At 47.7% G+C, this 24,222-nt stretch overlaps 1 protein-coding gene across 1 annotated transcript in view; it reads left to right on the top strand.

The window, feature by feature from the left end:
* The window catches only part of KHDRBS3 (KH RNA binding domain containing, signal transduction associated 3), a 172,928-nt gene that overhangs the window by 96,282 nt on the left and 52,424 nt on the right, over positions 1-24,222 (top strand). The window contains exon 5 of the mRNA XM_075316179.1: positions 20,036-20,175. Within this exon, the coding sequence (XP_075172294.1) occupies positions 20,036-20,175 (140 nt within the window). The remainder of the gene's footprint in view (positions 1-20,035; positions 20,176-24,222) is intronic.

Raw genomic sequence — 24,222 nt, 5'->3', positions numbered from 1 at the left:
CTGCCCAAGATTCAGGCCGCATAAATCTGTCAAGAAGTTTCCGTTCATAAAATGTATAAAATACTTATATTTATAAAATTGTTGTTGTTATACTTTATTGTTAACTATTGAATGCCATCCGAGGTTCAGGCTGCATAAATCAGTCGAGAAGTTTCCGTTAACAAAATGTATAAATTCCTTATATTTATAAAATTGTTGTTATTATACTTTATCATTAAGTATTGTATGCCGCCTGAGGTTCAGGCCGCATAAATCAGTCAAGAAGTTTCTGTTCATAAAATGTATAAAATCCTCATATTTACAAAATCGTTGATAGTATACAGTACAGACCAAAAGTTTGGACACACCTTCTCATCTCTAGAACAGTTGCTAATAGGAGACTTTGTGCAGCAGGCCTTCATGGTAAAATAGCTGCTGGGAAACTACAGGAAACCAAAAAGACAGGCAACAAGCAGAGGAGACTTGTTTGGGCTAAAGAACACAAGGAATGGACATTAGACCAGTGGAAATCTGTGCTTTGGTTTGATGAGTCCAAATTTGAGATCTTTGAATCCAACCACCATGTCTTTGTAGAAAAGGTGAACGGATGGACTCTACATGGCTGGTTCCCACCGTGAAGCATGGAGGAGGAGGTGTGATGGTGTGGGGGTGCTTTGCTGGTGACACTGTTGAGGATTTATTCAAAATTGAAGGCATACTGAACCAGCATGCCTAACACAGCATCTTGCAGCGGCGTGCTATTCCATCCGGTTTGCGTTTAGTTGGACCATCATTTATTTTTCAACAGGACAATGACCCCAAACACACCTCCATGCTGTGTAAGGGCTATTTGACTAAGAAGGAGAGTGATGGGGTGCTACGCCAGATGACCTGGCCTCCACAGTCACCAGATCTGAACCCAATTGAGATGGTTTGGGGTGAGCTGGACCGCAGAGTGAAGGCAGAAGGGCCAACAAGTGCTAAGCATCTCTGGGAACTCCTTCAAGACTGTTGGAAGACCATTTCTGGCGACTACCTCTTGAAGCTCATCAAGAGAATGCCAAGAGTGTGCAAAGCAGTAATGAAAGCAAAAAGTGGCTACTTTGAAGAACCTAGAATATCAGACATACTTTCAGTTATTTCACACTTTTTTAAGTATTTAATTCCACATGTTTTAATTCACAGTTTTGATGCCTTCAATGTGAATCTACAATTTTCAGAGTCCTGAAAATAAAGAAAACTCTTTGAATGAGAAGGTGTGTCCAAACTTTTGGTCTGTACTGTACATAATCGTTAACTATTGTATGCCGCCTGAGGTTCAGGCTGCATAACTCAGTCGAGAAGTTTTCATTAATAAAATGTATAAAATCCTCATATTTACAAAATTGTTGATAGTATACTTAAATCGTTGACTGTACAGTAGTCTGCTGTTCTATGTGTATGAATATTTCTTCATCTACTCTTGAACTACTTATTACTGGGTCATGTTGTGGGTGGTTGATCAGAATTAATTCACGTAACGTAGCATGATATTGAAATTTGCATCTATGGAATTTACATACTTTCATAAAAGCTCTTGTTCGCTTAGAGCGTTAGACCGGTTCCTTCCCAGGTGGATCACGAGGTGTGATCACGTCTTCCAAGACTGTCTTCTGATTAGCATTGAAAGAAAAGCTTTTAAAAATGAGATCTACGTTGCCGTTTACTCAATCAGATTTCACTGACCGTTGCATTATCCGCCAGTTCTGCACTAGGGGGATGAAGAAGGCTTTCAATCTAACGGCCAAGTGAGGTCAGCCAACTCCAAGTTGACTCTTTGACAAGCTCCGAAATCTAAGAAGTTTTCTAACAGACTTCATTACGTCTTGACAGGACCAGTGGTCCGAGTAGTAGAATTGTGCTGACTCTCTGTTTTTTGACAGGGTGGTTTGTTCTGTAATGAAATCAATTCCGTATGAAGAGATATCAAAATGTATCTGTCTTGTCAGGAGTTTAAAGTGACTGAAAAGTGAGAAGTTTCAAAATGATATGTAAGTGAAGACCTACAAGAAAGGATCACCACCTATTTATTTTTGTTTTATCCTCATTAGTTGTGTTTTTTTTCTCTGCTCTTTTAGAGCAGAGCTGTGATCTGTGACTATTGGGAAATTACATTGCCCACTGGGAGTCTGAGGAGGTCTGAAGGCCGCTTTACACGCAACGATATCGCTAACAAGATATCGCTGGGGTCACGGAATTCGTGACGCACATCCGGCCTCGTTAGCGACGTCGTTGTGTGTGACACCTACAACTTACCACTAACTATTGCAAAATAGTGAAAAATCGTTAATTGTTGACACATCGTTCATTTCCCAAATATCGTTGCTCGTTTGGTACGTCATTCCTGAGGCAGCACACCTCGCTACGTGTGACACCCCGGGAACAACGAACAACAGCGTACCTGCGTCCTCCGGCAATGAGGTGGGAGTGACTTTAATGCGGCTGCTCTCCGCCCCTCTGCTTCTATTGGTTGCCTGCTGAGTGACGGCGCTGTGATGCTGCACGAACTTCCCCCTTAAAAAAGAGGTTGTTCGCTGCCTACAGTGACATCGTTAGGAGGATAAGTTCGTATGACGCGTACCCACGATATTGTTCGCCACGGTTAGTGATTTGCCCATAACGCACAAACGATGGGGGCGGGTGCGAACGCTAGCAATGTCGCTGCGTGTAAAGCGGCCTTAAGACATACCCCCGCCTCATACTTTTGTTCAGGCTTCTGCACTTTCATCAATTTAAAAGTTTAGTAGGACAATATGTGAGGGAGAGAAGACATTTGTCCATCCAATATCATGCAATGTTTGTCTAGAAAAAGGCAAAACAGCAACCATAAAACAACTGTTACTAGTTCCCTTATTTCTGTCTAGACAAATACAAAACATCCACCTTGAAACTGTTACTTGTTTCCTTGTTTTTTGTCCAGAAAAACACAAAACATCCACCTTGAAACGACTGTTACTTGTTCTCTTATTTTGGTCCAGAAAAACACAAAACATCTGTACCGCCCCGCTCGCAGCAGCCGAGCTGCTCAGATCCGGACCTTCTGGTGGGTGGCTCGAGTGTCTCCGGACCCGGGGGTCTTGCGGTTGCCCCAATTGAAAAAGGGGGGTTAGTTTGTGGATAGCTATATAAGTCCGTGATGCCACCCGTGGTGTGCGGTGAGGTAATGGAGCATCGCCGCTGCCGGGTAAAGGATCCCGGGGATGGTGGTGGGCAGAAAGGTGGTAATTTCCCTCCATGGGTAGGGTGTTCATGTCCCGGGACCCCGGCGTAGTGGATTGGGGAGTGACAGGTGCAGTCCATGGTTTGGACCGGGTGGTACAGGAGTGCTCATAGTATAAAGCAATAACTGACACGAGTCCAGGAATTAACCAAGTTGCTGGTAACTGGTGCCCACGGATGCTGTGAGGACGGGTCCCACACCCGTGTGTGTAATTCAGGTGCTCTTCTCCTGCCTGAGGTCTGTGTCTGCTTCATACACAGGTCCGGACTGGGTCCCGACAGTCAGCTCTGGGGGGCCACTACCCTCTCCCGGTCCACTTTGGGTCCCCACAAGCGGCTGGCCTATTCCTAAGGCCCTTACTGCCACTCTTCCTAGCTCCACAATGGAGCTCCTTCCAGACTTCTCTCCTCCTGCAGACTGACTACAGCTCAAATTCTGCTCTACCCTTCCTAAGCTCCTCTCGCCCCCTCCCGTTTTCCTGGGGAGAGGGTGAGTAGGGCCTGATTGGCTGGTGTGTTTCTGTGTGGGAAACTTCCCAAAGGAGAGTGAGATTTGCACCAAAAAGATGGATGCAGACCTCTGTGACACCCTGGTTTTGCCAGGGCGGCACACTCCCCCTTGGAACAACTATTACTTGTTCTCTTATTTTTGTCCAGAAGAATACAAAACATCCAACTTGAAACATCTGTTACTTGTTTCCTTATTTTTGTATAGAAAAATACAAAACATCCACCATGAAACTTGTTCCCTTAATTTTGTCCATTAGAATACAAAATATTCACCTTGAAACAAATGTTGCTTGTTCCCTTATTACTTCTTAACTTTCATTTCGGCCCTTGTAATATTTACATGATTCACTGACCCATCTCCTGCATCTGATATATTCAACTTTAGACGTCTGACTTACAATCAGCCTATAGCCTGCTTTACACGTTGCAATTAGTTGTACAATCGCATTTGCGATGTGACACGCCCAGGTTGCATACGGGATCTTATGAGATCGCACGTAGGTCGTTCATTTGCTGTCACACGAGCGTTAGTAGTCTATGTTAAATTGATCAATTTTGTGTGCGATCCTTTAGATCATGTGTTCTGTGACGTATGCATTGGGCACCTTTTTTTTTTTTTTTATTTATTGACTTGACAAGCGTGTGTAATGTGTAGCGATGCGTTTTTACTATGTCATCTGCCATTCAGCTCTGCTACATGGCCGCTAACAGCAGACACAGACAGCCATGTAGCAGAGCTGAATGGCCGATGACAGCAGACACAGAAAGAGCAGCACGATCAGAATGAACTCGGGTGAACTTCACCCCCAATGGGTGAAGCGCTGCTGCATGGAGGTGACCGGAGCTGCAGAATACACCGCCGCTGCTCCGGTCAGCTTCACACAGCAACTGAAGACAGCCGTGCGATCAGCTGAGCTGTCACTGAGGTTACCCGCGGCCACCGCTGCATCCAGTGACAGCGGGTTACCTCAGTGACAGCTCAGCTGATCACACGGCTGTCTTTATTAGCTGCGTGGAGGTGACAGGAGCGGCGGTGTCTGCTGCAGCTCCGGTCACCTCCATGCAGCAGCGCTGGAAGCGACGCTGGAGCATCCTGGATTCCGCCGGACATGGAGGGCTTTTTTGGGCTGAATAAAGTGGTTAACCAGGGTATATGTTTGTGTTTTTTATTTCTAATAAAGGATTTTTCGTGTGTGTGTGTTTATTTACTGTAATTTACAGATTAATCATGGAAGGTATCTCGGGGTGACGCCTGACATGATTAATCTAGGACTTATTGGCAGCTATGGGCTGCCAATAACTCCTTATTACCCCGATTTGCGAACGCACCAGGGCAAATCGGGAAGAGCCGGGTACAGTCCCAGAACTGTCGCATATAATGTATGCGGCAATTCTGGGCGGCTGTTGGCTGATATTGTTAGGCTGGGGGGCTCCCCATAACGTGGAGCTCCCCATCCTGAGAATACGAGCCTTCAGCCGTATGGCTTTATCTGGCTGGTTTTAAAATTGGGGGGGACCGTGCAACAAAACGCTCAATTCTAGACAAAGATACGATGTGTTTGCGATCAACGGTTTTGCGTTCAATCCTGATCGCACGTAGATGTCACACGCAGATACCTCACAAACGATGCCGGATGTGCGTCACTTACAACTTGACCCTAACAACGGATTGTGAGATATATTGAAGCGTGTGTAGCGGGCTTATTATAGAGCAGGGGAGGTGAGGAGATTTATATATATAGGGGCCAACACATCAAAGAGATTATTCCAGTTTTCTGGCATGAAACACTTTGAAAAGTCACAATTTTTTTGCCTGATGTGAAGTTGCACAAAAATGTTATGGCTTTTGGCGCTTTAACGCCAGACCTGCCCAAATGGGTGGATCTAGGGCTGGACAGTGGTGTGGCAACACTAATTCACAATCAAATGTGGTGTATCTTATGCACAAAATCATACTCCAGTCCTTTACTCCAGCTCCAGAGGTACATGCCACTTGTAATATGCACCTGACTATTAAACCAGGCTCCGTCATGCCCCTTCATTAGGATGGAAATGTGCTAAAGATTGTGGGTCAAGATTCAGACCCAATTCATTAAGACTAGGGTTTCATACGCCAGTCTTACGGATGGACTTGCAGGAGTAAGATGCACATCCACCACTTAGTGAATTTGGTGCATCTTAGAACTGGCGAATGCCTCGGCAGGAATATTGCTTTCGGCAGGAACTAGAGTAGCATTTCTGATGTAGGACACACCACAATTTTGATGAACTTATCGGGTTGGCTTTGCCATTCCCCGATTTGCCCCAGGTCCCTCTACTTTGAAGGAGCTGAATGAAATTGGTGTGAAACCACCAAGAGTCACAGATAGTTGCACAACCCAACATTTGCCACCTCTGAAGGTGTTATACTCCGATTTTCTGCATGTATTAGGCTCTCGGTCTTAGTCCATTTTTCTTGAATGTTCTATTCATGATTTTCACACAATACACATACACATGATAATTTTTATGGCTGTCCACACGTGTTTTTTTGAAGACCAAGTGGTATGCAAAAGAAATAAGCAAACATGGAAGTGTTAGTTTTTGATCAGTCATGGGTCACATATACAGTGAAGGAATTCATTATTTAATCCCTCGCTGATTTTGTGTTTGTCCACTGATAAAGACATGAACTATCTATTATTTTAAGGGTAGGTTAATTTTAAGTGAGAGAATATCAAAATTAAAATCCAGAAAATTACATTGTATAAATTATATAAATTTATTTGCATTTTCCAGAGAGAAATAAGTATTTGATCCCTCTGGTAAACAAGACTTATACTTGGTGGCCGTCCCCTTGTTGGCAGCGCAGCAGTCTGGTGTTATTTGTAGCTGATGATGAGGTTTGATGTCTGGAGGAATTTTGCTCCACTCCTCTTTTAAGATCATCTCTAAATCATTAATATTTTGAGGCTGTCGCTTGACAACTCAGATCTTCAGCTCCTCCATAAGTTTTTTTTATGGGATTAAGGTCTGGAAACTGGGTCTGCCACTCTACTGCCTTAATATACTTCTTTTTGAGCCACTCCTTTGTTGCCTTGACTGTATGTTTTGGGTCATTGTCATGCTGGAAGACCCAACTATGACCCATTTTTAATGTCCTGGTGGAGGGAAGGAGATTTTCACTCAGGATTTTACTGTACATGGCTCCATCCATTGTCCCATTGATGCAGTGAAGTAGTCCTGTTCCCTTTGCAGAGAAACACCCCCAAAACTTAATGTTTCCGCCTCCATTCTTGACAGTGGGGACGGTGTTCTTTGGGTCATACGTAGCATTTCTCTTCCTCCAAGCACGGCGAGTTTCATCTGACCACAGCACCTTCTCCCAATCACTCTTAGAATCATCCCGGTGTTCACTGGCAAACTTCAGACCGGCTGGCTAGATATAGGCTTTATTCAGACCAGCCGGCTGCACATGGGCCTTATTCACACCAGCCGGCTACACATGGGCCTTCTTCAGACGGGCCGGCTACACATGGGCCTTCTTCAGATGGGCCAGCTGCACATGGCCTTCTTCAGATGGGCCGGCTGCACATGGGCCTTCTTCAGACGGGCCGGCTGCACATGGGCCTTCTTCAGATAGGCCGGCTGCACATGGGCCTTCTTCAGACGGGCCGGCTGCACAGGGGCCTCTTCAGACAGACCGACTGCACATGGGCCTTCTTCAGACAGACCGACTGCACATGGGCCTTCTTCAGATGATCCGGCTGCACATGGGCCTTCTTCAGACGGGCCGGCTGCACATGTACCTTCTTCAGACAGACCGACTGCACATGGGCCTTCTTCAGATGGGCCAGCTGCACAGGGGCCTCTTCAGATGGGCCGGCTGCACATGGGCCTTCTTCACACGGGCCGGCTGCACATGGGCCTTCTTCAGACGGGACGGCTGCACAGGGGCCTCTTCAGATGGGCCGGCTGCACACGGGCCTTCTTCAGACGCGCCGGCTGCACATGGGCCTTCTTGAGCAGTGGGACTTTGCGGACACTGCAGGATTTTAAGCCATTACAGTGTAATGTGTTACCAATGGTTTTCTTGGTGACAGTGGTCCCATCTGCCTTGAGATCATTAACAAGTTCCCCCCGTGTAGTTTTAGGCTCATCTCTCACCTTGCTCATGATCTTGGAGACCCCACAAGGTGAGATTTTGCATGGAGCCCCAAATAAAATGTCGATTGACACTCATTTTGTATTTCTTAGATTTTCTTACTATTGCACCAGCAGTTGTCTCCTTCTCACCCAGTGTATTACTTATGGTTTTGTAGCCCATTCCAGCCTTGTGCAGGTCTATGATCTTGTCCCTGACATCCTTAGAATCTCTTTGGTTGCCCATGTTGTAGAGGTTAGAATCTGACTGATTAATGGCGTCTGTGGACAGGAGTCTTTATACAGGTGACAATGTAAGAGCTGTCTGTAATGCAGGTAACGAGGGGATTAGGAGCGTCTAAAGGACCCTTTGCACACTACGACATCGCAGCTGCAATGTCGGTGGGGTGAAATCGAAAGTGATGAACATCCAGCGTCGCTCTCTACATCGTAGTGTGTAAATCCTTTATGATACGATTAAAAAGCGCAAAAGCGTCGTAATCGTATCATCGTTGTAGTGTTGGTCATTTCTATAATTTCGGAAGGACCGATGTTACAATGTTGTTCCTCGCTCCTGCGGCAGCACACATCGCTGTGTATGAAGCCGCAGGAGCGAGGAACATCTCCTACCTGCGGCTCACGCCGGCTATGCAGAAGAAAGGAGGTGGGCGGTATGTTTACATCCCGCTCATCTCCGCCCCTCCGCTTCTATTGGCCGCCTGCTGTGTGACGTCGCTATGACACCGCATGACCCGCCCCCTTAATAAGGAGGCGGATCGCCGGCCAGAGCGACGTCGCAGGGCAGGTGAGTGCATGTGAAGCTGCCGTAGCGATAATATTCGCTACGGCAGCTACCACAAGATATCGCAGCTGCGACGGGGGCGGGGACTATCGCCCACGGTATCGCAGCATCAGCTTGCGATGTCGTAGTGTGGAAAGTGCCCCCAAGTGTCTGTAGGAGCCAGAACTCTTAATGGTTGGTAGGGGATCGAATATTTATTTTTCTCTACAAAATGCAAATAACTTTATATAATTTATACAATGTGATTTTCTGGATTTTATTTTGGATATTTTATCTCACTGTTAAAATTAACCTCCCCCTAAAATTATAGACTGGTCATGCCTTTGTCAGTGGGCAAACTTACAAAATCAGCAAGGGATCAAATACTTATTTCCCCCAGTATACAAGTCTATGGGTCCGTGAAAGTCTAAGGCGGGCTTTGCACGTTGCGACATCGCAAGCCGATGCTGCGATGTCGCACGCGATAGTCCCCGCCCCCATTGCAGGTACGATATCGTGTGATAGCTGGCGTAGCGAAAATTATCGCTACGCCAGCTTCACATGCACTCACCTGCCCTGCGACCGTCACTCTGGCTGGCGACCCGCCTCCTTCCTAAGGGCGCGGGTCTTGCGGCGTCATAGCGACGTCACACGGCAGGAGGCCAATCGGAGCGGAGGGGCGGAGATGAGCGGGATGTAAACATCCCGCCCACCTCCTTCCTTCCGCATATTCTACGGAAGCCGCGGTGACGCCGGTAGGAGATGTTCCTCGCTCCTGCGACTTCTTACACAGCGATGTGTGCTGCCGCAGGAGCGAGGAACAACATCGGACCGTCGCGTCAGCGTAATTATGGATTATGCCGACGCTGCACCGATGATACGATTACGACGCTTTTGCGCTCGTTAATCGTATCATCTAGGCTTTACACAGTATGATGTCGCATGCGATGCCGGATGTGCGTCACTTTCAATTTGACCCCACCGACATCGCACCTGCGATGTCGTAGTGTGCAAAGCCCGCCTAAGAGCCGTGATACCACCCATATTATAAATGGAAGCAGTATTATTTCCGCAGCTGATAAATAATAACCCAAACAAGTTAATAGGCGCAATTATTGGTAAGAATGTTTTTTTTTTTTTTTGGCTAGCCTTTTTTAGTATCACTGCCTTAAACACTAAAATAATTACCCAATTTTAAAAATAATGATACAGTAGTTATTAGTGAATGATATATCGGATCTTCCTATTGTCTCTCTAAAAGATGTTTCCGTGCAAGGCCACGATATGGAATCTGCTTATAATATGTGACCTCTGTATGGAAACATCTCCTAGCCAATACTAAGGGGTAGAGTCATTGGGTTTCGTTGGGTTGTTAGAGGTTTATTGCTTTGCACTCTGACGGCTGTGTGAATGGGGCTCAGCTCCAATAACTGACAAAATCGAACCCCCCCCCCAAAAAAAAAGAGCACCCTCGTGGGCATTGTTTGCATAGTTACAGTTGTAGATATAGGAGTACAAACAAAAGGATTCAAGGACGGAACATTTCCGTACTTCTTTACAGAATGTGAAAACTCTTCAGTGAATGCTGGATTGTCCTTGAGACATCCAGACAACGTACAAACTTACTTAAGATTTTTATACTCATTAAAAAAGGAGGAAGCGTAAGTATCCGAGCGACCTTGAGTGTAAAATTGATGAGTAGAGGACAGGATAAGAGCGTTTCCAGAGTGCTGGGTCTTGTGGCGTGTCCCTTGTATGTGATGGTTAGCCCCTACCAAAACCGGTCCTAGGACCATGGGGATAATTGATAATGTGTGTGGTGCACACAGGAAGCCATCAATTTCATTGTAGAAAGTTGGAGCCAAATGGAGACACGTAGATTTCAATGTGAATGTAAGTAAGGGCTTGTGTGGAGCTTTGTTATGTCCAAGTGGAGATCTAAGTATAATGGTAAAATTGCAAATACTGAGATACAGATCAGGGAAAACATGTTGCATGTTTCTTAGGTAGTCACTAGTGATGAACGAGCACTACCATGCTCAGGTATTTGGTAACTAGTGATGAGTGAGCACTACCATGCTCAGGTGCTCAGTACTCCTAACTAGTGATGAATGAGCACTACCATGCTCAGGTGCTCAGTGCTTGTAACATGCAGTTATATTCTCGAATGGGCATGACTCAAGTATCTGAGGAGTATTTTGCACGCTGAGACATCGCTAGCGATCTCGTTAGCGATGTGAAATGCTGGATCGCAAATGCGATCTCTCGAGATCGCACATGCGTAAAATGACCTATGTGCGATCTCGAAAGATCGCACTTGCGATCCAGCATTTCACATCGCTAACGAGATCGCTAGCGATGTCGCAGCGTGCAAAGTACCCTTAAGTGTAATGGAAGTCAATGAGGGACTTGACCATTTTTCTGGAAGATTTTCCAAGCAAATTCTCAAATCACCTATTGATTTCCATTAGTAACTAGTGATGAGCGGGCACTACCATGCTCGGGTGCTCAGTACTGGTAACTAGTAATGTGAGCACTACCATGCTCGGGTGCTCAGTACTGGTAACTAGTAATGTGAGCACTACCATGCTCGGGTGCTCAGTACTCGTAACTAGTGATGAGCGGGCACTACCATGCTCGGGTGCTCAGTACTGGTAACTAGTAATGTGAGCACTACCATGCTCGGGTGCTCGGTACTCGTAACTAGTGATGAGCGGGCACTACAATGCTCGGGTGTTCGGTACTCATAACTAGTGATGAGTGGGCACTACCATGCTCGGGTGCTCAGTACTGGTAACTAGTGATGAGCGGACACTACCATGCTCGGGTGCTCAGTACTCGTAACTAGTGATGAGCGGGCACTACCATGCTCGGGTGCTCGGTACTCGTAACTAGTGATGAGCGGGCACTACCATGCTCGGGTGCTCAGTACTCGTAACTAGTGATGAGCGGGCACTACCATGCTCGGGTGCTCGGTACTCGTAACTAGTGATGAGCGGGCACTACCATGCTCGGGTGCTCGGTACTCGTAACTAGTGATGAGTGGGCACTACCATGCTTGACTCGGGTAAACAAGTATAATGGAAGTCAGTGGGGATCTTGACCATTTTTCCAGGAAATCTTGCATAAAAATACTTGAGCTCCTGCCCCGGCAGTTTGTCTGTTACTGGAGACTTGTGACAGGATCTGGGCTAGAGTCTGTCTTTGCCATCTGTGACTCCTCACATTAAATGTATTCCCTTTGCTTTGGTGCTGAACAGGTCAATGTCAGTTTTGTTTTGCAGCAGCTTCTGACTCCTGGCCTCAGGTGTTTCTGGTTGGTGACCACTCTCTTCCCCTATCTATGGTCTCATCTTCCAATGGAGGGTGACGGTTACTCTGAATCCATTCTGTAGCTAGGCGTTGAGTTGGAAGGAGCTGCTGGTGCCCTTGTTGCTGTGAAGTAGTGTAGGCTGCAGTTCTGATGTCTCATTGCAGCTCTTAAGCTGGACTTTATCCTTTTGTTGTTTCCCGTCTGTCGTACCTTCCCTTCATGTTGTATTAGTACAGCGGTGGGACTAGTGATCCTTACATGCCAGATCACTAGCCAGGGTTATTACAGGGTCTCTCAGGGTTTCAGGTATCCTGCTCGATGACAGGTGTGGAACCTGTATAAGGACTGGCTAGGAATGCAGGGTGAGGGCAGGACGTGTTCCATCTTCCCCCTCACTACCACCTGGGTCCACCATTGTTAAAGTGTCCCCAGTGTATCCCTTGTTTGTTATGATAAAACCCCTGTTTGTTGTGTGTCTTGCCTCATCTGGACCTCTCCCTAAGTCCGTGCTCGGAAGCTCCCTATAGTAGTCACTATTAATGGGCGAGCACTACAATGCTCGGGTACTTGGTACTCAAATTGAGCTGGTCAGACGTTCTGAAAGAGCTCAAATAACGAGTCTAATGGAAGTCAATGACCGGACAGTCTGGTTCTCCGCCCACATACAGCCAGCCATAAAGAGAGCATTTCTGGGGGAGGGAGGGCGAGATTTTTCTTTTCTATTGACACACTACATCCAAAAACATTGTTTTAACCCCCATTGAAAGCCACTGAGATATGGCAAACGGCTCTCCCGGGGGCGCTTGCACACCATGCAGTGAAGCGAGCCTGTGTGTTGTGGTTGTTTTTTCCTGGATGAAACATCCAAGCACCCGCGATACTCGGCTGAGCTCCGCAAGTACACAAGCGCTCCTATGCTCCATCCAGTATTGAGCAGTGGCGAGCATGTCTGCTCATCAATAATGGTCACATAGTGCAAAGAACATGGGAAGAAATATAAAACCAAATTCTGAAGCGCCAGTTGATAATTTTTTGACAAAATGATGTTCAGATCGTAATGTCACAACATGTATGCAGTTGCACAATAATTATTAAAATGATCAATTTTTCTACTAGTGCCAATTTTTGGGCAACAGTCAACTTTTTGGAAAGTGGTCAAAACAGGAGGTGGCATGGGCAAACGCTGCCGAAAGGATTCCACATAATTTACTAAAAAAATGGTGTAAATGATTACTGAAATGTTCTTTTGTCAACGGGCAACTCAAATATGAGCCAAATTCATTAACACTTGCATGTCTCTTAATTTATATCTTACTCCAGCAGACACCTCGTCAAGACTGATGTACAAATTATATTATATTATTGTTTTGATGATTAGGGACCTAAAGCTAGGGTCACACATAGCGACGCAGCAGCGATAACGACGGGCGACCTGACCTTATCAGGATCGCTGCTGCGTCGTTACATGGTCGCTGGTGAGCTGTCAAACAGGCAGATCTCACCAGCGACCAGTGACCAGCCCCCCAGCCAGCAGCGACGCGTGGAAGCGATGCTGCGCTGGTAACTAAGGTAAATATCGGGTAACCAAGGAAAGCACTTCTCTTGGTTACCTAATATTTACCTCAGTTACTAGCGTCCGCCGCTCTCACGCTGCCAGTGCCGGCTCCCTGCTCTCCTAGACAGAGTACACATCGGGTTAATTACCCGATGTGTACTCCAGCTACGTCTGCAGGGAGCCGGCACTGGCAGCGTGAGAGCACACCGCTTAGCGCTGGCTCCCTGCACACGTACCTGGAGTACACATCGGGTAATTAACCCGATGTGTACTCTGGCTAGGAGAGCAGGGAACAGGGAGCCGGCACTGACAGCGTGAGAGCGGCGGACGCTGGTAACTAAGGTAAATATTGGGTAACCAAGGAAAGGGCTTCCCTTGGTTACCCAATGTTTATCTTGGTTACAGCTTACCGCAGGCTGCCAGACGCCGGCTCCCTGCTCGCTTCAGTTTGTTGCTCTCTCGCTGTCACACACAGCGATGTGTGCTTCACAGCGGGAGAGCGACGAGAAAAAATGAAGCAGGACATTCAGCAACGACCGGCGACCTCACAGCAGGGGCCAGGTCGTTGCTGGATGCCACACACAGCGACAGCGACGGGACGTCGCTGCTACGTCACAGAAAATGGTGACTTAGCAGCAACGTCGCTGTCGCTGTGTGTGACTCCACCTTTAGAATAGATGAAAAGTCCTCATGATACAATAGACCATCATATCTCCATCAAACCAACAAGGACAAAGGATAAAAAATTATTCTTAATTTTCCATTGTTTCGCTAGTGTGTCGCCCTGGGCAAGCCAGGGGACACAGATAACAACACACACGCACCCCACATTCCCTGTAGGTACACCAGCTAACCCACAAACCCTTGTTGCCTTCCTCCAGGAGTCTGATGATGCACACCAGGGGGTGGGCCAGGCGGTTGGCTCCGCCCACCGAGGAGCTCACAACTCTGGAGGCAGGAAGTAACCAGGAGTCTAGTCAGGGAGGAGGAAGTGGAAGGAGTGGAGCAGATAGCTCAGGGACGAGCTTGAGTAAACAAGAGAGAGTAAGCTCAGGAAGGAGCAGGAGTAGGAGGTGAACAGAGGGTAGCTCAGGAGGGAGCTAGAGTGAAACAGCAGTGAAGCAAAGAAAGAGAGCCTGAAGTTGGTCTGTGGCTGTGTGCCCAGACGGAGTCAGCAAGGTCAGCAGACAGTGGTGAAGATCTGCAGTGGGACTGTCTGGAGGTTGCTGGAAGGGCCACGGAGGCTGTGTGTATCCGGGGGCCTGGAGCAGTATACAAAGGGCAGTCAGCACCAAAGCAGGGGCTTTCGGATCCCAGCAAGGCTTGGAGTCGCTGTAAATTGCTAAATCCGTTAGTGAAGGGGACGTAGATCCCCCAACAAGCAAGTCCTGATTGACGGCAAAGGTCCAACCACAACGGGGAGACACCGCCACCGCCAAGGCACCAGTTTCCCAGGGCCGGCGCCTGCGGGCAAAGTGTGGAGCTCCTCCGGCACAGATTGCAGTCGGGGAGCGGGTAACCGGTGGGAATCCACCGCTACCAAACAGACATTTCAAAGGTGCAGGGAAGAGACCGTCACCACTAACTGCAGGGAACCGCAGCACCGTGAACCGTCCGAGGGACCCGTCCAACCAGCCGTTTGTTTACCGAGAACTGTGTCGTGTTTACTGGCTGAGTGAGTACCTCAGTGCCGCAAGGCACAGCGCTGCCCCTGCGCCCCCTGCACCCCACTGGGCCCCGGGATCACCGACCCCTACCCACGGAGGGGCAACACAACAACTGGCTGCTCCACATCACCATCCCCGGGATCCCCACATTGAGCAGCGGTGGTGAAATCACCACAACCGTGGGTGGCGTCACGAACTATCACAATCCCCACACCCAACAAACAACCCCCTTTCACTCACGGGCGAGGAGTGCCGCTCGAGAAACCCCGGGATCCGGCCCACCGCTCGAGCCACCACTGGGCAGCTGCCGGACCCGAGCAGAAGGGGTGAGCGCGGTGTGCTGACACCCTCCTCCCCGCCCGCGACAACTTGGCATCACGAACAGGATCTTACCGCTCTGCCGTCAGGTAGAGGTGCGCCTTGTTACCGCCGGAGGTATCCGGCAGAAAAATTTCAGAAGCTGCCATCTTTGGCGCGAAAAGTTCCCGCTCGAGCGTCTTCTCGAGCAGTAGAGGCGCGAAGGCCAAAACCCCGCCCCGAGAGAGGAGGGGCCGGAAAGAGCTAAGGGGGACGCGATGGCGGCCGGCCGCATGTAACTGCGGCTATAAAAGCAGAGACGCCAGGACTCTGCAGACGGACTGGGTTCCTGGAAAGCATAACTGCCGAGATGTCCGCCCCACCTAGTTCTGCGGAGACTACCGAGCCGGTGTCTGGAACAGCAGCATGGTTGAGAGCCCGGGCGGCAGGGATCTGCCGTCGCTACCAGAGTCAGATCGGCGGGCTGATGGAGCAGTGGGCCGCGGAGGTGGAGCCCTAGTTGCTGTGGCGCGAGTGTATGGAGTGGAGGCCGTGATGGAGGAGCTGGAAAATGACCCACGCCCCTGTGTCCCCGAGGGACCGGTCGCTGCGGCTGAGGGACCCGGTCTACCCCTGGCTCCTGTGTTACCTCCGTCCTGCTCGCTCGCGCGCTGCACCGCACCTGGCCCGGCGGGTGTGCCTCCCTCTGTGACTGCAGCGGGGGCAGAAGATAGCGACTCCGGGCCTGACACCGAGCCTGTGTCAGAGGAAGAGGAGGGGGTCGTTGCCCTGTCTGGCATGGAGGCCACTTATGTTCCCCGAACCGGGGGCGACGGGTATCGAGCGGCCCTTCCACGCCGTGCTTGCTACGCACTGGAGGGGCTGGTGCCCGTGTCCTTCCACCCCGAACCGGGTGAGGACGAAGACATCGAGTAGGGCAGCGGATGCCCGTTGCACCGTCCCCGTTGGGACCACCAACTTTGTTGTTGTTTGAAAGTTTACAGAAAATGATAAGTGAAAATGATCCGAAGTTCACCTGATTCACCGTGTGATTTGCAACCGGCTGGAGCCGGCACCGTTGTCCCCGTGGGGACCGTTTAAAATGCATGGGAACTATCCATGGACAAGCCCGTGAACTTTGCAGGGCAACCACAAACGTTAGTGGCTTGTAAATATGTTGGGTACCGTTACCGTTTCCGCAGGCCGCCTCCGGAGAGGCAGGTTGGAGGGAGGGCCCTGAGCAGAGCAGCCAGGGCCCAGCCACCAAAGGAACCGGTGGCTACCCTCTGGAGGGAAGGACAGATCCCGCTCGGGTACCGTGTGCTGGACTGTGGGTCAAGGGTGCTGCCTGGGTTTTAGGGGCAGCATCAGGGCCAGGTTACTTGGGTGGGAGAGAGCGGAAACCGTAACCGTAAACCGTTGCAACGTTAAAAGTAAATGTGCCTCCCGTCTTGGGAAGAGTTGTGATTAAAAATGTATATAATTTACCGTTTATAATGTTATACTGTTTTACCTTTTCAGAGAAAAACAAAAAGGAAAATAAACCGGTGTTGGACGGGCAGCCCGAGGACGGTCTGCGTTTTGCTAATGGGGAATGTGTCGCCCTGGGCAAGCCAGGGGACACAGATAACACACACGCACCCCACATTCCCTGTAGGTACACCAGCTAACCCACAAACCCTTGTTGCCTTCCTCCAGGAGTCTGATGATGCACACCAGGGGTGGGCCAGGCGGTTGGCTCCGCCCACCGAGGAGCTCACAACTCTGGAGGCAGGAAGTAACCAGGAGTCTAGTCAGGGAGGAGGAAGTGGAAGGAGTGGAGCAGATAGCTCAGGGGACGAGCTTGAGTAAACAAGAGAGAGTAAGCTCAGGAAGGAGCAGGAGTAGGAGGTGAACAGAGGGTAGCTCAGGAGGGAGCTAGAGTGAAACAGCAGTGAAGCAAAGAAAGAGAGCCTGAAGTTGGTCTGTGGCTGTGTGCCCAGACGGAGTCAGCAAGGTCAGCAGACAGTGGTGAAGATCTGCAGTGGGACTGTCTGGAGGTTGCTGGAAGGGCCACGGAGGCTGTGTGTATCCGGGGGCCTGGAGCAGTATACAAAGGGCAGTCAGCACCAAAGCAGGGGCTTTCGGATCCCAGCAAGGCTTGGAGTCGCTGTAAATTGCTAAATCCGTTAGTGAAGGGGACGTAGATCCCCCAACAAGCAAGTCCTGATTGACGCAAAGGTCCAACCACAACGGGGAGACACCGCCACCGCCAAGGCACCAGTTTCCCAGGGCCGGCGCCTGCGGGCAAAGTGTGGAGCTCCTCCGGCACAGATTGCAGTCGGGGAGCGGGTAACCGGTGGGAATCCACCGCTACCAAACAGACATTTCAAAGGTGCAGGGAAGAGACCGTCACCACTAACTGCAGGGAACCGCAGCACCGTGAACCGTCCGAGGGACCCGTCCAACCAGCCGTTTGTTTACCGAGAACTGTGTCGTGTTTACTAGCTGAGTGAGTACCTCAGTGCCGCAAGGCACAGCGCTGCCCCTGCGCCCCTGCACCCCACTGGGCCCCGGGATCACCGACCCCTACCCACGGAGGGACAACACAACAACTGGCTGCTCCACATCACCATCCCCGGGATCCCCACATTGAGCAGCGGTGGTGAAATCACCACAACCGTGGGTGGCGTCACGAACTATCACAATCCCCACACCCAACAAACAACCCCCTTTCACTCACGGGCGAGGAGTGCCGCTCGAGAAACCCCGGGATCCGGCCCACCGCTCGAGCCACCACTGGGCAGCTGCCGGACCCGAGCAGAAGGGGTGAGCGCGGTGTGCTGAAACCCTCCTCCCCGCCCGCGACACTAGCAAAGGTCAATGAGGCAGATTACTCTAGGAAGTAAAGGATACTTCAAACATAACGAGATCGCTAACGACATCATTGCCACGTCACAGTTTCTGTGACGAAACAACAACTTCACCAGCTATCTCGTTATGTTTGACACGTACCAATGATCCATTCCCTGCTGTGAGATCGTTGGTCGTTGCTGAATGTCCTGGGCCATTTTTGGCTCGTTGAAGTCCTGCTGGGCAGGATGGATCTGTATGCTTGACATCTTTGGCAGCACTAAGCCAAGCGTGCCGTTGATTTTCCCAAGGAATTATATGGCTAGTCAGTAGAGTTGGAGATATCAATTCTTGGGATTTTTGTTCATCAGCCAGGTCAGTAAATCATCTCTGGCCACTGGATAGGAGGCTCGTGGATCTCTTCCCTACTGGGCTCCTCATCTTGGCTTTTGATTAATTGAGCTGGTGCGATGTCATTTGTGCCGGGGATCTTAGAAGGTAAGGAAATCATAAAGCTCCTATTAAGTGGTCAGAGATTGGAGCTCGCGATTGTGTAGTGTAGATGAACTACATCACAGCATAGGTGAAATATCTAAAGTGCTTTGAATTATGCCATAATGCGACATTTTGACCTATGGAGGTCTTAAAGACCTCCATGGATCAAAACATTGCATTATGGATGTGACGTCTTGACCTATGTCCATGGGACAAAATGTTGCATTTTGGATGTGACGTTTTGACCTATGGAGATCTTAAAGATCTCCATGGATCAAAACGTTGCATTATGGATGTGACGTCTTGACCTATTAAGATCTTAATGACCTCCGTAGGTCAAAATGTTGCAGTATGGATGCAACGTTTTGACCTATGGAGGTACTAAAGAACTCCACAGGTCTAAAAGTTGCATTATGGCAGAATGAAGAGCACTTTGGATATTTCACCTATGCTGTGACGCTGTCATTCATCTATTCTATATGGGCAGTTCCAAGTAGACTCCTTGGACGTTGGTCATGCGTATTCCTGTGGGCTAATTGCCCTACTGTTGTGAGGAGTTCTGCGGACTGCTTAGTCTTTGGGAGTCCGTGACCGATCTGCCCAACTCTCCTAGCCTGGCATTTTCCCTATAGATGAAATGTATTATTATATGGCGGTCATCCGGATAGAATGTATTCAGATCGTTCTTCTGGCTCACATAGTGCGGTCTCGAGCAGCAAATAACCCTCTATTTTCTTAAGTCTTAGTAGGAATATGGAGTAGGAGATAACCCCTTTACTTTGCTCTAAACAACATGATACATAATTTATTTGCATTTTATGACCCATCTAGACTCTTAATAATTATATAGTAATACATAAATTCAGAGAAAATAGCAACTTAACTTAAAAAAACCCAAACGCTCGTCCATTGGGTTTGAGGTCTCGTCTACTTTGACCGTAGATGTTACATTGAATATTTAAAGCATGTTTTATTGATTTATGCCTCGGAGTCCGAGTAGGACACAACCTGCGTAATGCATGAAGCTCGTTTTATTTTAAATAATGTTAGCATAAACTATAAAAAAAAAATGGAGGTTTCATCCAAATACAATGTTGGGAAGCGAAATTGAAATGTCGAGTTCAAGTCTCGGGTTGACATTTATAAATGTTCTGTTGAACAAAACTTGGGGGAAAAAAGCGTTTCCATTTCTTAATGCTGTTTTGTGTTTACTCTTCCATGCTTAGGATTACAATGATGAAATCAGACAAGCACAGCTGCAAGAACTCACCTACTTAAATGGTGGCTCTGAAAGTGAAGAAGTCCCAGTAGTCCGCGGCAAACAGTCAGTTCGTGCCCGGGGAACACCAGTCACAGCACTGTCCAGGTAACAAGTGATCTGTGGACATAATAAGCATGAACAAGCCTATGGGTAACCTATTGATGATAAAAAAAGTATTTTTCTCTTTTTATTTTGGCTCAACGTATCCCTAGAAGCGTTAAAAACAACCATGATGTTATGATATTCTGTCGGGAGATGTTTATGCTATGTGTCTCTTTGTGGCCACCCATTAGTCGTGATGGGAATTGCAACCTGTTGAGGGTTTGGCTAGCATTTCATAATTCTAGTTTTGTCAGAAATTTCAATAGTGATAAGGCTTTGTGCAGACGGATGTTTTTTTTCTCATCTGAAAAATTGGATCACTTATGCTCATCAGACTCTGATTAGAGTTAGATCGGGGGTTGGATCGGGGGTTGGATCAGGGGTTGGATCGGGGGCTGGATCAGGGGCTGGATCGGGGGTTGGATCAGGGGTTGGATCGGGGGTCTGATCGGGGTTGGATCGGGGTCTGATCGGGGTTGGATCGGGGTCTGATCGGGGTCAGATCCGGGTCAGATCGGGGTCAGATCGGGGTCTGATCGAAGTTAGATCGGTGTTAGATCGGAATTAGATCAGGGTGTGCTCTGATTTTCTTGGATGTGGAGAAGATAAAAAAAAATGTCTCTACCTTCTCCATTCTCTATCCCCTGATAATTGCACCACACTCGGATGTCATCCATGTGCCATCCACTTTGTTCCACGAACATATTAACTTGTATGGCCGAGTGACTTCTGAATCATGGAGACAACTCAAACATGCTATGATTTTTTTTTTTGGACAGGCTCGGTCCGAGGAAACAAACAGCCTCGTGCATGGCCCCATAGAATAACATTGGTACAAGTGTTGTCGGATGATTTTTTTGGATTTTTCGGTCTTCTGCGCCCAGCCTCAGAATTTGATCTGAAAGCCCCATATTCCCTGTGTGATCATAAATAGAGGGAGTCCGAGAGTTTTCCTCAGGATGCTGTTAAAGGGAATCAACCCCCAGGATGTTCCCATATAAAGTAAAGGCAGTGCCATACTGGCACTAATATGGTGAATAAAACCGTACCTTCACTTTACAGATTGGATCTTTGATTGCAGAAAAAAACGTTATAAAGGTCTTGAAATTGGTGCATTTTTTGATTGATGTGTGCAGCGAGGCCTTTGTGGGTTGAGTCCTCTGTGTAAATTCCTCCTCCGTCATCCTCTTGGCTCACACATTTGCTTTATTTACATTTCATGCTGAGCTGCCATTGACGTGTTCATTAAAACGGCTCTGGAATCAGCGCATGTGCGTACCGCGATCTCCAATGCCATTTTATTGAAGGCTGAGTGGCATCAGCGCATGCGCATATAAAAAAAAAAGTAAATCTGCGCATGCGCTGATGCCGCACATAGTCTTCAATAAAATGGCGCCGGAGTCAGTGCATGCACATAGTATGATCTCCGACGCCATCTTATTGAGACTATGAGCGGTATTGGAGGATGTGCATATGAAAAAAATGTAAATCTGCGCATGCGCCGATGCCGCTCATAATCTTCAATGAAATGGTTCCAGAGATCACGGTACGCTCATGCGCTGACTCCAGCACCATTTTAGTGAAGGCCATTACTGTAGTAATGCTTACGCACTAGCAATGGCAGAGCAGTGCAAAATTTAAATAAAAAAGGGGCAAGCCAGGAGGACGCCGGAGGAGTAATTTACACACAGGACCCACAATCCCGCCACGCTGCACACGTCAATCAACAGCTGCACCAATTTCTGGACCTTTATTAACATTTTTTTCTGCAATCAAAGATCCAATCTGAAAAGTGAAGGTTTGATTTTATTCACCATGTCAGTACCAGTAAAGCACTGCCTGCACTTTATATGGGAAATTCCTCCTGGTTGGTTTCCTTTAATAAATTGATCTTAATAATTGCATAGTATACAACAAGCACTGTAGCTCCCCCTAGTGGTAGTTGGCAGTAGCTAGAACTTTATCATTTATGACTACGAAGGAAATTGGAGCTCGTATCAAACACAGAGATCGGCACTATATTCTTGAATAGTGTAGAATATACAATGTAAGAGTATCTGCTTTCAGCCAAGTCCACTTGACTGAAACCGGCTGCAGCAGAAGCCTCCCCCTCTACCTGTTTGCAGTAGGACAGAAAAACCCTTCAAGGTTCTGCCCCCATAACTAAACTTTCCCACTCAGCCAATCAGTAGCCAAAAATGGAAAGGTTCTGCAGGGCATAAACCCATGCCTTTTTTGAAGGATTTTTTTGCAAGGATGATCTTCTGCTTACTTCTATTATTCATTTGTCAGGAAAAGTTGCTCTCTAGTGCCCCCTTATCATCAGGTCAATTACGGAATTGCCGGACAATAAGTAAATGAGGCTAATACTCTACTATATATATATCCATACAGTGCCTTGTGAAAGTATTCGGCCCCCTTGAATTTTTCAACCTTTTCCCACATTTCAGGCTTCAAGCATAAAGATAACAAAATTTAATTTTATGGTGAAGAATCAACAACAAGTGGACACAATTGTGAAGTTGAACGATATTTATTACTTATTTTAAATTTGTGTAAAAAATAATAAACTGAAAATTGTGGCGTGCAATATTATTCATCCCCTTTACTTTCAGTGCAGCAAACTCACTCCAGAAGTTGATTGAGGATCTCTGAATGATCCAATGTTGTCCTAAATGACTGATGATGATAAATATAAGCCCCTGTGTGTGATCAAGTCTCCGTATAAATGCAGCTGCTCTGTGATAGTCTCAGGGTTCTGTGTAAAGCACAGAGAGCATCATGAAGACCAAGGAACACAACAGGCAGGTCCGTGATACTGTTGTGGAGAAGTTTAAAGCCGGATTTGGTTACAAAAAGATTTTCACAACTTTAAACATCCCAAGAAGCACTGTGCAAGCGATCATATAGAAATGGAAGGAGGATCATACCACTGCAAGTCTACCAAGACCCAGCCGTCCATCCAAACTGTCATCTCACACAAGGAGAAGACTGATCAGAGATGCAGCCAAGAGGCCCATGATCCCTCTGGATGAACTGCAGAGATCTACAGCTGAGGTGGGAGAGTCTGTCCATAGGACAACAATCAGTCAAATCTGGCCTTTATGGAAGAGTGGCAAGAAGAAAGCCATTTCTCAAAGATATCCATGAAATGTATCATTTAAAGTTTGCCACAAGCCACCTGGAGACACCAAACATGTGGAGGAAGGTGCTCTGGTCAGATGAAACCAAAATCAAACTTTTTGGGCACAATGCCAAATGATATGTTTGGTGTAAAAGCAACACAGGTCATTACCCTGAGCACACCATACCCACTAACAAACATGGTGGTGGCAGCATCATGGTTTGGGCCTGCTTTTCTTCAGCAGGGACAGGGAAGATGCTTAAAATTGATGGGAAGATGGATGGAGCCAAATACAGGACCATTCTTGAAGAAAACCTGTTGGAGTCTGTAAAAGACCTGAGACTGGGACGGAGATTTGTCTTCCAACAAGACAATAATCCTAAACATAAAGCAAAATCTGCAATGGAATGGTTCACAAATAAACGTACCCAGGTGTTAGAATGGCCAAGTCACAGTCCAGACCTGAACCCAATCGAGAATCTGTGGAAAGAGCTGAAAACTGCTGTTCACAAACGCCTTCATCCAATTTCAGCCTCTCCATGTGCAAAACTGATAGGCATATACCCCAAGGTGACTTGTGCGTAATCGCAGCAAAAGGTGGCGCTACAAAGTATTAACCTAAAGGGGATTAATAATATTGCACGCCCCAATTTTCAGTTATTTATTTCTTACAAAATTTTAAAATAAGCAATCAATATCATTCAACTTCACAATTGTGTCCACTTGTTGTTGATTCTTCACCAGAACATTGATATTGTTATCTTTATGTTTGAAGCCTGAAATGTGGGAAAAGGTTGAAAAATTCAAGGGGGATGAATACTTTCCCAAGGCACTATATATACTTTGCTACCCTTGCTTTTAGCGCCACAATAACCCTAAGCAAACAAAAACCTTGCTGCCACCACCAACCTTTATAGGTAGATTAG

This window comes from Anomaloglossus baeobatrachus, chromosome 6 (genome assembly GCF_048569485.1).
Source record: "Anomaloglossus baeobatrachus isolate aAnoBae1 chromosome 6, aAnoBae1.hap1, whole genome shotgun sequence".
Classification (NCBI taxonomy): Eukaryota; Metazoa; Chordata; class Amphibia; order Anura; family Aromobatidae; genus Anomaloglossus; species Anomaloglossus baeobatrachus.
The sequence above is the reverse complement of the archived record's forward strand: the minus strand, read 5'-3'. Positions and strand labels throughout refer to the sequence as shown.